This window comes from Hemicordylus capensis, chromosome 2, assembly GCF_027244095.1.
Source record: "Hemicordylus capensis ecotype Gifberg chromosome 2, rHemCap1.1.pri, whole genome shotgun sequence".
NCBI classification, from domain to species: domain Eukaryota; kingdom Metazoa; phylum Chordata; class Lepidosauria; order Squamata; family Cordylidae; genus Hemicordylus; species Hemicordylus capensis.
Genome location: NC_069658.1, coordinates 95,517,868 through 95,532,941, shown reverse-complemented (window position 1 = coordinate 95,532,941; position 15,074 = coordinate 95,517,868). Strand labels below are relative to the sequence as shown.

At 40.1% G+C, this 15,074-nt stretch overlaps 1 protein-coding gene across 6 annotated transcripts in view; it reads left to right on the top strand.

The window, feature by feature from the left end:
- AOPEP (aminopeptidase O (putative)) overlaps window positions 1–15,074 on the top strand; it is a 340,341-nt gene that overhangs the window by 196,699 nt on the left and 128,568 nt on the right. For 4 of the 6 annotated variants that reach the window (XR_008316388.1, XM_053297171.1, XM_053297167.1 and 1 more), the window contains 2 exons: window positions 4,131–4,193; window positions 4,889–4,972. The exons of 1 other annotated variant lie outside the window; for it this stretch is intronic. Coding sequence is in view for 4 of the 5 variants with exons in the window: in XM_053297171.1 (XP_053153146.1) it covers window positions 4,131–4,193; window positions 4,889–4,972 (147 nt within the window). In the remaining variant the exon portion in view is untranslated. The remainder of the gene's footprint in view (window positions 1–4,130; window positions 4,194–4,888; window positions 4,973–15,074) is intronic. One more of the 6 variants, XM_053297170.1, reaches the window with a different exon arrangement.

Below are 15,074 nucleotides of genomic sequence, written 5' to 3'. Positions count from 1 at the left end.
GCAGAGATTTGTGGCACGCAGGCTATAGAACTCTCTGTCCCATGAGGTCTATCTGTTGGACTTCCACACTGCCTGGTGAGAATGGTTCTGATATATCAGGCATTTCATTTAGGGTGATGGTTTACCTCCTCCTATGAATTTGTATTCTTCACTGTCTCTAGTTCTTTAGTTCAGTGATCATTGTTTTTATTGTTGTTTTATCTAGTATTGTTTTAATATATGATTTGTTGCATTATAAATGACTGGAAGCCACCTTGGGGGCCCTTGTTAAGGCTGAAAGGCAGAATAGAAGTACATGGATGGATGGATGCTCTGAAAAATGAAAGTGACTATACTAACCCTCAGGATCATGGACTGAGACTGTAAACTTGCTGGGCAAGGATACTGTCATCTCTGCTTCCTCAGAAGTTCCTAGCACTAAGTAGATATGAACCATATAATATATCTTTAATATCATCTTTTTTGTAGCATTCTCCAAAGGAAACCATCTTTTGCATGACTTTATAGCTGGCTTAGGACAAATCTCTCTGGAGCCCTTTACATGTTACCCAAGCTGTGAGCTGCTTTCCTCTGAGCAATTCCTGTATGGCTGAAGGAACACTGAAATGACAGTGACAGAACTGCATGAGGGGAGCTGATCATATGGATGACAGTTCTGTTGCTTGGGGACCTAAACAATTCCTGTTGCCTACCTGGTCAGGCCATTAAACATCCAAGCTGTGCAGGAGCTGCTCAGGTAGCTTGCCTGTGAAACAGCCAACTCAATGTGCCTCATGGCCGAGAAGGCATTTGAACCTGGGTCCTCAGCATCCACACCCAACACTTTAGCACAGGGGTTCCCAATCTGTGGTACTCCAGATGTTGCTGAATTCCCATCATTTCCAGCCACAATAAATTCTAGCTAGGGATGGTGGGAATTATAGTTCAGCAACATCTGGAACACCCCAGCTTGGGAACCTACTCTAGCTGGAACATATAAAATAAGACTTTGCTCAAGAAAGGCTCGTTGTTTTCCTTAGTCCTGAAAATATTTCCTACCTCTTGTCTTAGACATTCTCATCACTTGATTAGTTAGGTGGCTCATACAACTGGATGCCCTACAGGTGACTCTGTGGGAAAGCAGTGCATTGGAGGTGGTGAGAGGTGATCTGAAAACTGTCTATGGTGCTTGATCTGTGATTGCACAATCACACGTGCAACTCACCAATGTAGCTACCAAGTGGTGAATGTGTATGTGTGAACACAACACAGTGGAACCAGTGTGGTATAGTGAATGTAATTTCTGGTCCAGACTGAATTTCTGGTCCGGACCATTTCATTTCAAATTTGTACTCAGCCATGAAGCTCACTGGGTGACCAATCACTGTATTTCAACCTAACCTACCTAACAAAGTGATGATAAAAGGGGTGATAATACCTGTTCCAGATAAAGTCTGAAATTTCAAGGCAATCTCATATGGGATTGAAAAAAATCTGGTTTACTGAAAGTGTTTCCCACTATGGCGTTCTGCTTAATGGACATCATGTCCATTAAGACTGATGATCCTATAATGAAAATCCCACAGCGAAGCAGTAGCAAAAACTAAGATGCAGAACTTGGTTGTCCACCTGCACGAGAACTATACTTTCCTTTGTGTTTGATGATTAATTCTTTGTTAGTTGCCTTTGCCTATGAAACTATTTCACTACTACTAAGCTTTCACTACTACTACTTAGTATCCTATCATGAGTGTAAAATAAAGGGTTGAAATACGATTTTCTACCATGATATCTCCATTAAGACATACTTCTTTGTGTAATACTTCATGGCAATGTTGCTTCTATTTAAAGCAAGGAGTTTGATCTTGACTTTGATCTAAAGCTTTTGATCTTGAAAGAAGGTTATTGTGGTAATAAAGAAAAGGTCAGGACAGTGTCTTTTTAAAAAATAAAAGCAGTAAAGTTAAAGAGGTGGTTAGGATTTAGTGAGCACTCATTTGACATACATTTATATTGTGACATCTGTTTGTAAATGCATCTAGTTCCATGTGGAAGAAGGTCTGCTTTGATATTTTGTCTTTTTACTTTTCAGAAGCAGTGATTTCTCTTTTGACCTTTTCAAGAAATTCATAAATACATCAGTGAGGGGTTTTGGATTGCATGCACACGCACATGCGCACGTGTATAAACAGACGCACACACAGAGTGCTTTCAAAAAACATTGAAATGTGCCAAGTATCATTATTCTGCAGTTATACTCTTTGCATTTACAAATGGAAATTATGAAACCACTGTCCTAACTGTCAAGTTTAAAAAGTTCAGACCTTGTCTTTCCTGTAGTTTCTTATGGTTTTACGTTCTCCTTAGACATCAGTTTAGCAAGTAAGTAATGAAGCACACTCTTGATCCCTTAAATTTACATTTGAGCAGCTTGATCCTAAGGCATGTTTCCTCCAAAGCAAGTGTGAGTCCATGGGATTTACTCCCAAGTAAATCCTGCATAGGATTACAGCCTTAAAGGCTTTGTTGAACTGGGCCTGATGGAGGAGTCAGCTGTGGTATGCCCATGACTAATAGAAATGGCAGGATTCCAGTTGCAAAAAGCAAACTTAATGCTTGCTTTTAAGATGCACTTCAGACTCTCCATGGGATTCATCTGATACAGTTTTGGATTCCATAGAGGTCAGGGAGCTATTGGGGGCAGGGAGGAGTTTGAAATGCTTATTTGCATTGTAATGTATTTCCAGTGATAACTCCTCTAGAAAGTTTGCTTAAAATAAGTATGGTTGGAATTAGGGCCTGTGATAAGGTAGATGAAGGTATACTATCTTCCAATACAAAATAGGATGGTAGATAATATGAAGTATCCATTGCATCATTCTCTGGTTTATCCCGTTTTCTCACGCTTTATTTTCATCTTATATATCAATATATATTTTCTTTATAAATAGAGGAGTAATTTGAATAAATATCTAAATTTATTATTGATTGAATAAAGCTAAATTTATAATATCTGATCTCTCCTACATCGGGATGTTTCGATTGGACTAAATTACCTCATTCAAACTGGAGAGATTTAGTATTCCCATTTTACAGCTGAAGAACTGGAAGTAGGGGGAGGGGGAGAAAGGGGGGGGGAGAGAGAAAGAGTTGCGCAGGGTTCCTTCGATCTTCCTGGTCTTCCAAGGGTATCTCTCACACGCTATTCAGTGGATGAAACTGCTTCTCTTTCATCCTGTCTTGTATGCAAGCAGGAATTAGCAACCTGACGTTTAAAAAAGCGCTGGTTTAGGGAAAACTTTGGTAGAAAGGGAGGGGGCTGTTGCTTATAGTGAATCATTTCAAAGCGGACGTTTTTGCGCAGCGGGGCAAGTAGTTTTGAGCGTGGAGGAGACAGACAGACGCTATGCTATTTAAATAGTGACGTTAGCCGTGACAGCCGAGCCAGTGGTTCAAGAGCAAGTCTCGTATACCTTTTGGCGATGTGTGAACAAAGCCGATCGGTCTGTATACCCTTAAGGCAAGCTCCTCCTCTCCTCTGATCTCGGAGGCTGGAACACGAGGACGGGCCAGGGAAGCGGGGGGGGGGTGTCTTCTCCCCTCTCTCGTAGGTGTTTCTTTTCCTAAGGAGGTCCCTTGAGCTGCTTTGCAAAAAGAAGCACGAAGGCGCTCGCTCTTTCCAACCCGTCGATGCATCGAGAAGGGGCGTCAATAGCCATCGTCGAAGAATTAGGTGCTTGCATCCAGGGTAGAGACGAACAGATCCCAACCGCGTGTGCAATAGGAATAAGCACCAAGCGAAGCATGGGGGAGTTGGTAGGATCTGGGATTGTCTGAGTTCTAAAGTCAAGGTAGCCTTTTCTAAGTTGCACACTCTCCCCCTCTCTCCTGTTGGGGAAAAGAAAGAGAGGAAGATGGGCTAGGACTAGTTAAGAGGAACGAATGCCCCAAGTTTTGCTGCGCGGAGGTGGAGGAAGAAACGGAGAGGTGAAAGTTCTGCATCAGATCTGGGAAGACTTCTGAGGGAGTCTCTGCATCCGATCTTGGGGATTTTGGAGGCGAGGGGCAAGGAGAAAGTGGATCGCATCCCCGAGCAAGCGGAAACCTAGAAAATCTCAATAAACATGCACTTTATTTGTCTTCCCATCTAGCCTTTGCTGGAAGAGAGTCAGGCTTGGCAGGAGTGTCGACTAGCCCAGCAAGTGAATGAGGAGGTAACACACTTCTTTGTATATGTTGATTTCCAGACTTTCTAGTGTTCTGTTCTTCTCGAGTCACGTTTGCAAGGCTGTGCTTTGTAGAGTTCCCTGCAGTTAGGACTTAAAAGTTCAATGGATATGTCCCTTATAGAATACTCTATGTTAGATTTATTGCAGTTCCTTCATGCAAGCATGGCGTAGTCAGTTTTTTTACTTGACCTGAAGGTGTGAAGAACAATTTTTTTCACTACAAATTTTGCACCCTGACCTGAAAGCATTGCTTGGAAGGAAGTCGGTGACACTTGCTTCCCAGTAACTCATCTTAAGATCCGTGGATATGCCACAGTTTTGCAGACTATTTTGATATAGCTAGGGATTTTCTTTATATTTCAGAATGTGTGTTGCTGCTGCTGTTGTCTTGGTTTGATTTATTAATGAGCAACAGAGAACACTTACTGTATAAGATGAAGGCGCGCAGGCGGGAGGGAGGGATTCCTCTCTTGACCATGCACAAATGACTAAATGGATTATCCAAGAGCATGATATTGTGGACTGGAAAAGTGTTCTCCCCCTCTCTTATTTTTCCTTTTCCTTTTCCAGTGAAGCAATGGAAAAATGTGCCTTGAGTCTGTTTATAGTTTCTTACTCATGCTGAGTAGTTGCACTCAGGTTGCATCGTCTTAAAAAAGCCCTATGGTTTTGACCTGTAGGTCGTAAAATGGATTCAAGTAAATCAGAGAGCCAGAAAAAGCAGCAAAAGGAAAAGACGATGCGAAGAAGCCACTTTCGAAAAGGTATGGGCTCCTGGTGGGCATCTCCATAATGGGGGAGATGGGAAGACGTTCAAGAGGGAGGTTTTTCTGACATAAGCACAGTATATACTTTGGAGTTTCTGGGAGCCTTTCAGAAGAGGAACCATTAATTTGTGGTGGCATGCATGGTTTGCAGGAATTCCCCAGTTAGGGTGCACTCCATTGCTGCTTGAGTGTAAGTCTTAAGAAATAACAAATAAGTGTTACATGAGAGCAGTGCTTGTTGGTGGATTGCACACTCAAAATGGAGAAGGGTTTCATGCAGGCACGAGTGCATTGTTCTGGCATTCACATATACACTTTTTGTTTAATACAGTTTCCTATTTCAATTAATTTTATTGCCACATAGACACTGAGTTGGGCGCATGCCTGCCCTAATGTTAGATATGGGCAGCCTAGTCCCCTGACTAGCTAAATGGACCTATTTGGATTTAACATGGTTAGTCCCATTGCGGTAAGTGCGGCCAGCATTCCACATTCATGGAGAAGTAAGTCGCATTGATTTCAGTGGAACTCCTTGCAAGTAAGCATACTTAGCTTAAACTCAGATATTCTGGCTTAACTGTCTTGTATGTTGGGATTGTTGTTGTACAGTGACTGGTAAGTAATGTGTTTTGAATTGCTAAAAACAGAATTGCTTCTCAGAACCTTTAGAAGTAAATAATTGGTGTAGAAGCACATTAGAATTACAGTACAACTCTTTCTTGTTTCCAGAAAAGTCTTTTGGAATTCTTTTTCTTCTCTTTAAAAAATAATTGGTGTATTTTGGAAGGATTAAAAAGGCAATGTGTAACTTTGCAGCTTTGACAGTTCTTCCAGAAAGTCTGATGAATCATTGCTGGTTTTTTAGCCAAGTTCTTCTGATAGTATGGCTGCCAACTCCTGGTTTGTGTTGCCTTAGTATGGGCATTACTGTATTTGACAAATGTCTGCAGATGGCACAGCTACATGTGGTGGAAGGCGGACAATGAAATGGATATAATTTGAATGTATTTAAAAGAATTGCAGTGAAAATAAACTAAAATTAGCCAGTTTTATTATTGTGATAAAACAACATGAAGCCATGTTACACTGGTTCTTACTGATTTGCGGGTATTATTTTGCAGAATTTCAGAATCTGATACTGGTTGGCATGTTTGCGGAAATGGATTTATACTATAGTTCCAAAGTGAGGTTTAATTTCATCAGCTGAAATAGACTGTTGCCTGCTAAAATGTGTCACAGTAAACTAGTTCGTTTCTTAAAGAGCCACAGCACTTTTTGTGCAGATGAGATTGAAATCTTGATTTTCATAAAATGGTATAATTAATTCTGCAAACACTGGTTATGAGCAACTTTGTTTTATCAGATTCTGGGACCATTAGATATTACACATGATACTTCAATATGTGCCTTCTGTAAGAGTGCTTCCTTGTTGCAGCAATAAAATGAAGTAGGAAATGCTCAGTGTTTTTTTGTTTTTCCTCTTGGTATACATCGAGGATGACAATTGTGTTGGCTAGCTGGAATTCACATCCACGCTAAATTCGCATCCACATGAAAATTCCATGCAAGCTGGATTTTTTTAAGGCCATTGTGCTTGGCATGGCTATGAATTGAGTGGCTATGAGTGGGTATTCATGAATGCCATATAAAGCAGGAAGAGTTTTACTCTGACCCAGGAAAAACCTTAGACATTCAGGGTAGTATCCCATGTATTTGTTGGCCTGAAGACCATATGGGTTGCCATTTTGTAAACTTGGGAGCTTTACATAGGATTTTTTTTAAAGAAATGGAACCAACTGTATTATGTAATGGGTCATGAGAGTAAACAGCGTGTTCTCCAAACCAATTTCCAGACTTCAATTGTCAGGAGATTTGTAGGTTCCAACCTACTTTCACTGATTCACACTGCTTTAAAAATGAGATATGTATGGGTGAATACATGAGAATGCCAAGAAAGGAGATGGAAAAATAGGGATTAGGGCATACTAAAAACAAAGACAATAGTAGTTCATGTTGGATGGACCCATCACAAATGTAGCTGAAATTATTTAGTATATTGAATCACAGCTGAAAGATGGAGATCCATAGGTGCAATATTGGCCTTGAGAAAGAATATGTAATGTTTAAGAAAGTTTATGTAATCTCTAAGAACTGCTTTTTATGTGCTGTGACTTAACTCTGCCCGTATTCTCTGTGATTATAATAAGATAATTGCATTTCCTCTACTGGATAAATTATTTTTTGCCATTACTATCCTGTGTAGGACACCATGAAATCAATGCAGCTATTCATGAGTGCGATCTTGTCTGTCTTTTGGATAACTGTTTTCTTGGGGGCAAAAGATGTTCCATATTGGAAATTTGTTTTCAACAATTGGGCACTTGAGTGAATTATGCTTTTTAAAAATATATTTTAAAAACAAGTTTTTGAAGAAATCAGCTGTTGACCAACGCCTTTTATGAAATAATGCAAAATGGTGAGGAAACTACACTGCCACTGTTGAGTGGAGAAACCGAGGGAATTAAACAAGGTGCTGCTATAGAGAAGTCAGTCCATGAATGTTCATTTATGCCTCAGCTTACCTGTTTGTTTTTAATTTTACCACTTATTTGCTCACTTTGCTGCCATTCTGCTGTTCGCCCCACACAAGCTCTTGGCTCAGGTTATTGCCGCTATTTTCCTCTCACATGACAATTATTTCTAATTGTTTTTAAAACGTTCCCATCTGATCTGATTTTTTCCCAGCTCTTATATATTTGTAGTCTTCTCTTTTATATTTCTTTCTGCCATTTCTGGAACTCTTGCGTTTTCTTCTTTTCCCTCTCACAGTTTAAACAAATCTGTTCCCTTTTTCTCAAAAACTTTATTTATTTATTTATTTATTTATTTATTTATTTATTTATTTATTTTTCATGCCTAATACTTTCCCCCTCAACTGGGTTATGGAGATAAACCTACCACACTTTCAGTGTGCCTTGTCTGACAGTGCATTTCATATCTAAAGTAAATAAACACATTGTTAAACTAAAATTGCTAAATTAAGGAGAGAGAGAGCAAGAGAAAATAAAGGGTTGGTAAGTTATTTATTTAACATATTTTTATGGCGCCCAAAACTTATGTCTCTGGGCGGTTTACATCAAAACAGAAATGATGTTTATGAAGTGATTTCATAACAGAAATAATGTTTATGAAGTGATTTCATAACAGAAATAATGTTTATTAAGTTATTTGAAAGGCAAAGTAAAGCACCTATGTATATTGTTTAAAAATTATTTTTAATATATGCACTAAAATGCGAGAATCATTCTAGAAGAAGGTAGAGATATGAAGTAAACAATTTTTGAAGGGACAGCAAAGCTATTGGAACATGAAGGACTTCTTCACTTGTGCACTTAGGTACAATTTTCATACTTAGTTATTGGTGGAATATGCTATTATCCATATCTTTATCTTAATTTTATAATCTTCAGAGTGAAGATTATAAATGTCATGTACCCTAAAGGATGAGGCAGGAAATAATATGCAGTACTGTACATTTAATTGAAGCTCCTCGCTACAGTGTCCAGATTCCACGGGATTCTGAGCTTTAAGATACCTAATATGTGTGATGTTTAAAATATCAACAATATTTTAAGAAGACTTTTGCACACAATTGTGTGGATATGATAGTGAGATCTAATAGCTCATGTTTTTAAAAGTAAATGATTTTTTTTGATTTTTTAAAAATTGTAAAGTATACAGATGCTCTTCAGAAAGCCCACTAAGAAAAGCCTACCGCAGAATTACACAACCAGAAACAAATTTTAGCGGCAGTTTGGAATGCTATTAAGGACTTGTAGAGTTGAATTTCCCCCACTTAAAGAACTTCACTGCCAATCAGACAAAATCCTAGGAGAGAATCCTCTTTACTGATATGCTAGCTGTCTGTAGGCAGTTTTTGACATGGGCAAGCATTCAAACATGCAGCCCTTCACTTGATTCTGAAGTTGTGCAATTCCTCAGAGGCTGTTTCCCATTATTGGCCAAGCTTTGAATTGCCTTTGGACCCTTCACAATTGGTTTAATAGCATGAATGTGAAGAACAAGATGATGTGTAGGTGTGTCCTTGTATAAAAGGCTTTGTACTTGATGACTGTAAGGATGGTTCCATAGGATTAGTAACTAACCCTGTTTCTGGATTTATTTGAATCTGCTTCAACATTGCATTGGCTTTTTCTTGCTTATAAAGGTGTTACCATCCAAATATTGCCTTTAAGAAACCAAGCCCCAACTTCAGATCTTGTCCTAATGTCATCAGCAACAGAGTGGTTTGAACTATTATGGAGTCAGGAGATCTTTTGCAGTATTATTGAAAGTTCTTCCTTGACCTATATAAAATCAAGTACCTTACAAAAATCTGAGGTGGCCGTTTCTAAATTAGAAAAATACTAGCCAGTCTGGCTATGTGTTGGAAGTAGCTTAAAGTTAACCTAGAATTACATCACTTAATTAGCGTAGTTCATTGCCAGCAGCCATTTCCCTCCTGCATAGTGAAAGATTAAGGCCACATTAATGTAAAACACAAGTTTGCGAAGGAAAGAGAGACAACAGACATGTTGTGTCTTTTATTTGAAACTAGCTACACTGCTGCAGTAGAACCTTTTATTTGGTGGTTCCTCTCCTTGGAGGCATTTTAATGAGCTAAATTTATACGAGGCCATGCAAAACTACTAATAATGTGCACGATTATGTCTTACTGCTTTAATATATGAGTGTTGGTTGTTTCACTCCTAATATATGAGTTTTGGTTGCTCCAATAGATGAGTGTTGGTTGTTTAGGAGATGTGTTACTGGACAAAGCCCTTAAATCTTGAAGCATGGTTTTTTATAAAACATTTGAGATGTTGCTGCCCCTTAGGCTGGAGTAGAGTATCAAGAGAAACAGGCGAGCCGCCAGGAAGGGGAAAAACCTCTGCAGAAGTTTTTAATTGGCTGTGGTGCCTGTAAAGGGTGAGAATGTGTTGGTAACTGTGGAGGATTAATCCACCTCTAGGACTACGAGTCATGAGTCAGCCCATTGCTGCCCCTTGCTAAGGCTCTTCTGGGATTTTTGTTAGGCACTTCCCTGTTATCTACCTTTGCAATGCTGTACTGGTTCAACGCAACACTAGTCTTGAGGACCAGGCTAAAATATTGCTTAGAACTGATGCCTTTGTTTGGATGTCATGTAAAATTCAGACCTGTGTGTGAAGTGTGAACAAACAAATTCTTAAAAGGTCATAGTGCCTCTTCTCAACATGAAGACATTTAGGCCAGTGGAAATTCAGAGTTTAGCTTTAAAGAGTAGTGCTGAATCGAAGCCAGCATAGTTGATGACAAAGTGCAGCCATGGACCAGAGCAAGTAATCTTGCCAAATTCTTGACAAAGAAGATTGGTTAAAAATTGAGACAGCTTAACACCAGGATTTATTTTTAAGTATCTTGCTGCATTTTAGTATCAACTGCCCCTTGATGCCTCTATCCTGTAGCTGCTCTTCCTTCCTCACCAGTTGAACTATGGCTGACAGTAATGTGGTGACAGCACCTCCTGGGCCTAAGCTTGTTACCTCCTGCTTGAAGTTATGGAGGTACTACCTTATTGAGCTAAAAGTACTGTGACAGAGCCGTGTTGAAGTACTTTTCCTGAATATACTCCATCCATGTTGTTGCCATGTGATGAGAAATTCATGCATACTGTAATGGGTAGGGGAACAAGGCCAGGTGGCCAGACAGCTGTTGGGAGTCTAAACTGAAATCAGGGCTGTCTGAAGTTCTCCTTAATTGCAGAGATCTGAATTTTTCTCCAGAAGGAATATTCTAGTTATTTTAGCAACCTTATATGCAGAACAGAAGATAAAACTTCTGCTGTGGTGTGTGTGTGTGTGTGGCGTTTGTAACCCACCCAAATCCAGTCCATAACTGCCTCCCCAACCATGCTGTTTTTGACTCAGCACTAGCTTTTACAATTTCTCTTCCATCTCTTTTGTGCATTTAGGATTTATGAATTTGGAATAGCACAGCTTATATGTGCTTCTCTAAGTTTCAATCTGATGTTGTTTTTATATGATTAGGGCAGTTTAAAAAATGCTTACCACTACTAATACTATGACGACGAATATTTATATTCCACTTTTCAACAAAAGTTTCCAAAATGGTTTACATAGAGAAATAATAAATAAGTAAGATGGCTCCCTGTCCCCAAAGGGTTAACAATTGAAAAATAAACATAATATAGATACCAACCACAGCCACTGGAGGGATGCTGTGCTGGGGCTGGATAGGGCCAGTTCCCCCTCCCCCCACGCTAAATAAAGAGAATCACTACTTTTTAAAAAGTGCCTCTTGCCCAGTTAGCAGGGGATATACTGCTTTATATAAACAGTATATAAAATTACAGTTTAAACTGCTAAACCTTTTTGTATTGTGCTTTTGAGGAGAAAAAGGGAGCGGCAGAAAGCACATGTAGGACTCCCAAGCTATGTTTTATGGCTTGCACTTTTTTTCAATCCATTATAGCCTACAAATATCCTGTGTAGGAATTCGTTTGAAGCGTTCTTTCAAAATGGGAGGTTGTGCAATCCCAGTGACCTAGATGGAGTGTAGACATTTTTTTTTCATTTGTTTTCTCTTGTCCACAGCAGATGAGAGTGTTCTTAGAATTGTTTTTAGATTATTTTTTTTAAAGTCAGCTTCAAATTTTCTCATGTAGCAGTAAGCTGGAAAGTATGTAGCCAGGTATTTAAAGTAAAACTTTATTTAGGGTGGTATTTATGACTAGTTCATTACTGCCTTACCGCTTTATTGCAGCTTTGCCTTACTTAGATCAGGAAGATAAGGAACAGTTCCTTCCTTATTTGTCAGATATCAGATGCTATCCAATCCTGGATTTGTGTGATTTTTAAAAAAAATCTATTTAATGTGATGTCACTGATTTATGCATGAGAATTTTGTATAAGCATCCTGTGAAAGTATGGCCCTGAAATTAAGACACAACACAAGGAATTGCAAGTTTTATTGCATATTTGAGTCCACACCAACCTCTTATATGGGGCATCCTGAGGTGGACTGATTTAAATGTCTTGGTCTTAATTAACATAGCTGTCACCAGTATGCCCTTGCCTGGGCCAGTCTAAGACATGTTGATATCTGAGGCAGAAGATCCAAATAATGCTTGTCTGTGGTTAGAACCATAGACTAGTATATTTCAGTGAGCCAGTTCAAATATGCAGAAAAAGCATGTAGAAGAGTCCTTCCTGAACTGTAGCATTTCAGTCTGCAAGTGTGGGAATTGCATGCCTGAAAGTTTCCCTGTAAAAAAAAAAAGAATTTTACTCCTGCACATAGAATGTTAGCATAGAAAACCATTCAGACATTTGATTCTCCCAGGTGGTGCAGTTCAGTACTTTTGAATAAGATCAAAAGTATTCCACTCCAAAGTGTTTGTCTCCTAGAGCCATGTAGTCTGTTGGAACACACATCCCAGTGAAATTACCTCCAATTGTTCTAAGATCCTGGCCATCTCTGATAATTGTTTAAAGAAACCTTATTCCTCTCTGCTCCCTTGGCAACTTTCTCATTCTTCTCTAATATCCACCAGGAATCTTGAGCTTTTATTCAAAGTGCATTCACACACGTGTCTTTCTCATGTGATTATTTTGACACGAGGCAGTGATTTGGATATGTGAAAACAGCTGGCAGAGGCATTTTTTCAAGCTTTCATATCACCTGACATCATTTCAAAATAAAACTTTTCAGTGGAGATGGTTCACACATTCAGCTCTGAATCATCAGTCTTTCGGTAACAGGATGGTATGATATTGAGTGATAGTACACATTTATGTGATACATTCCCCTAAGACCAGTTAACTAGGAGCTGTAAGAGAACTGTGCACTATATTTTGAACATTTTTAAATATATATATATTTAGAAGTCTGGATTCTGAATTCTCCATCTGGAGAGCAAATAACAGCCAGAAGAGCTAGAAGACAGGATTAGAAGATTCTCCCTTTCCTTTCCTGTCCTGTCATGAGTGGGCTCATGATAGGAAAGCAGCACTCAAGGCAGAAGGTGATGCGTTGCCCATGCTGCAGGCAGAGTACTAAGCTGCTCAGAGTGGCTGGATGGTATTAAAAAGGTCAAATGTGCACCCAGGACCCCTTTCAACGGCATGAAATTACAAGCCCTGCAGCCATCATAACAGAGTGGCCAAGCTGAGACTGTCCAGCTCTTGCTGGACTACAACTCCCATCATCTCAACCACAATAAATTGTGGTTGGGATGTAGTCCAAATGTTGCTCGGGAACCCCAGTTTGGCTATCCATTATAAAGCCATCCTAATTTAATATAATTAACTGATTAAAGCCATCCATCCACACTTCTCTCAATGAGTAGTGGGATGCACTTTTGCAACAGGTTTTCAAGCACAGATATTCTAAGATTTACTTGACTGAGTTCCAGGGCAAGGAGAAGACTCGGTTGTGTAGAAGTTCCCCCTCATTTCTCAAGTCCCTCTGCTACTCAGCCCCATGAAAATTGCACACCCTCCTTACCAGAAACACTATGGATGCTACATTATATGTGCATACAGTTGCCTGTACACATATACATGCTTTTGTGGCAATCACTGTGCATGCATTCATTTTAAAACTGAACCCAAGCACAGACTCCTCAAAGGCAGAGCACAGATAGGAAGTGCACTGTTGTAGATTCCTTGAACATCATATGTGATTAGGGCTCATAGTAAGGAGGAAGACAAGCCTGGCCCTAAAAATTGGCCACAGAAGGGGCTGCTACAGGGTCCTTGTTTCCCCTCCTCACAACCCAAATGGACACTGTTTCCCTTACTAGTTGATTAAGCACTGCAAAAGCTGAAGTGGAGCATTCGCCATCCTTTGGCCAAAGATCACTGGGAAGTTCTACACCCTTGTATTCCAGGAAGGACCAGAAGGCAAGGGCAAGGTCAGCCTAGCATCCACCACTGGAGGAGTTGCTACAAGCAACTTGTTTCCCTTCTCTCAGTCAGAAATAATTCTACCCCAGTTAAGACTTGCCTCAAGGACTGCAGTGGCAAGGAGAAGGGTTCACGGGGACTTCCCTTCCATGAGGCAGGGTGAGGCTGCTGCCTCAGGCACAGGTGTAGGGAGGGGCACAGATGGTGGCATGCACCTAGTTCCCTCCACCATGAGTGCCCTGCCATCCACACCACTGCCCTTTCTCACCCTACTGCAGCATGCTGTTCATTTCCCCCTCCTCTTCCCACTGGGGCACACCTCACCCCTCCCCTGCTAACGTGTGCTAGGAACACCCCTTCCACACCTGCCTGGATTGGTGGCTGTGGTGTGCTTGTGTGTTGCTACCTTTGCCTCAGCAGCAAGGCTTAAGAACTCTGAGCACGATCCACCCTCAGATGGGGTGTCACCCCCAGCAGCACAATATCTTGGACTGCCCTAGGAAGGAGATTCTGCCCTCTGTGACAGGGTCTAGGCCTGCTGAACAGTGTTTTGTATTGTTTTAATGTATTGTAAGCTGCTTTGGAGATCATTTGCTAGAGAGGTAATAGCTTTCAAAAATCATCATAATAACTACAACTCATAGTTAAATCTTTCTGAATCTTTCTTGATTAGACGAACCCAATGAGTAATTAGAATTAATTGGAACACTTCCTTTAGCTTCAGGTTATATAAATCCACTTGTAACACTATATAATATACATTCCTTTAATACACGATTTGCTTGCAGTTTTCTTGTGAGTTTGGAGACATTTGAAAAGAGCATTTATTCATTTTGCATTTATTCATTGGCATTTTTAAAACTCCAAGATGAACACTACCACAAGAGCCACTCTTGTAGTAGCCAGCATGAATTGTCCCCTTTGCTAAGCAGGGTTTATTGTAAGATATTCCCCTTAGGGGTTGGGGCCACTGTGGAAAGAATAAAAGGTCCCAAATTCCCTCCCTGGCATCTCCAAGATAGGTCTGGGAGAGACTCCTGCCTGTAATCTTGGAGAAGCCGCTGCCAATCTATGTAGACAATACTGAGCTAGGTGGACCAATGGTCTGATTCAGTCAGTATAAGGCAGCT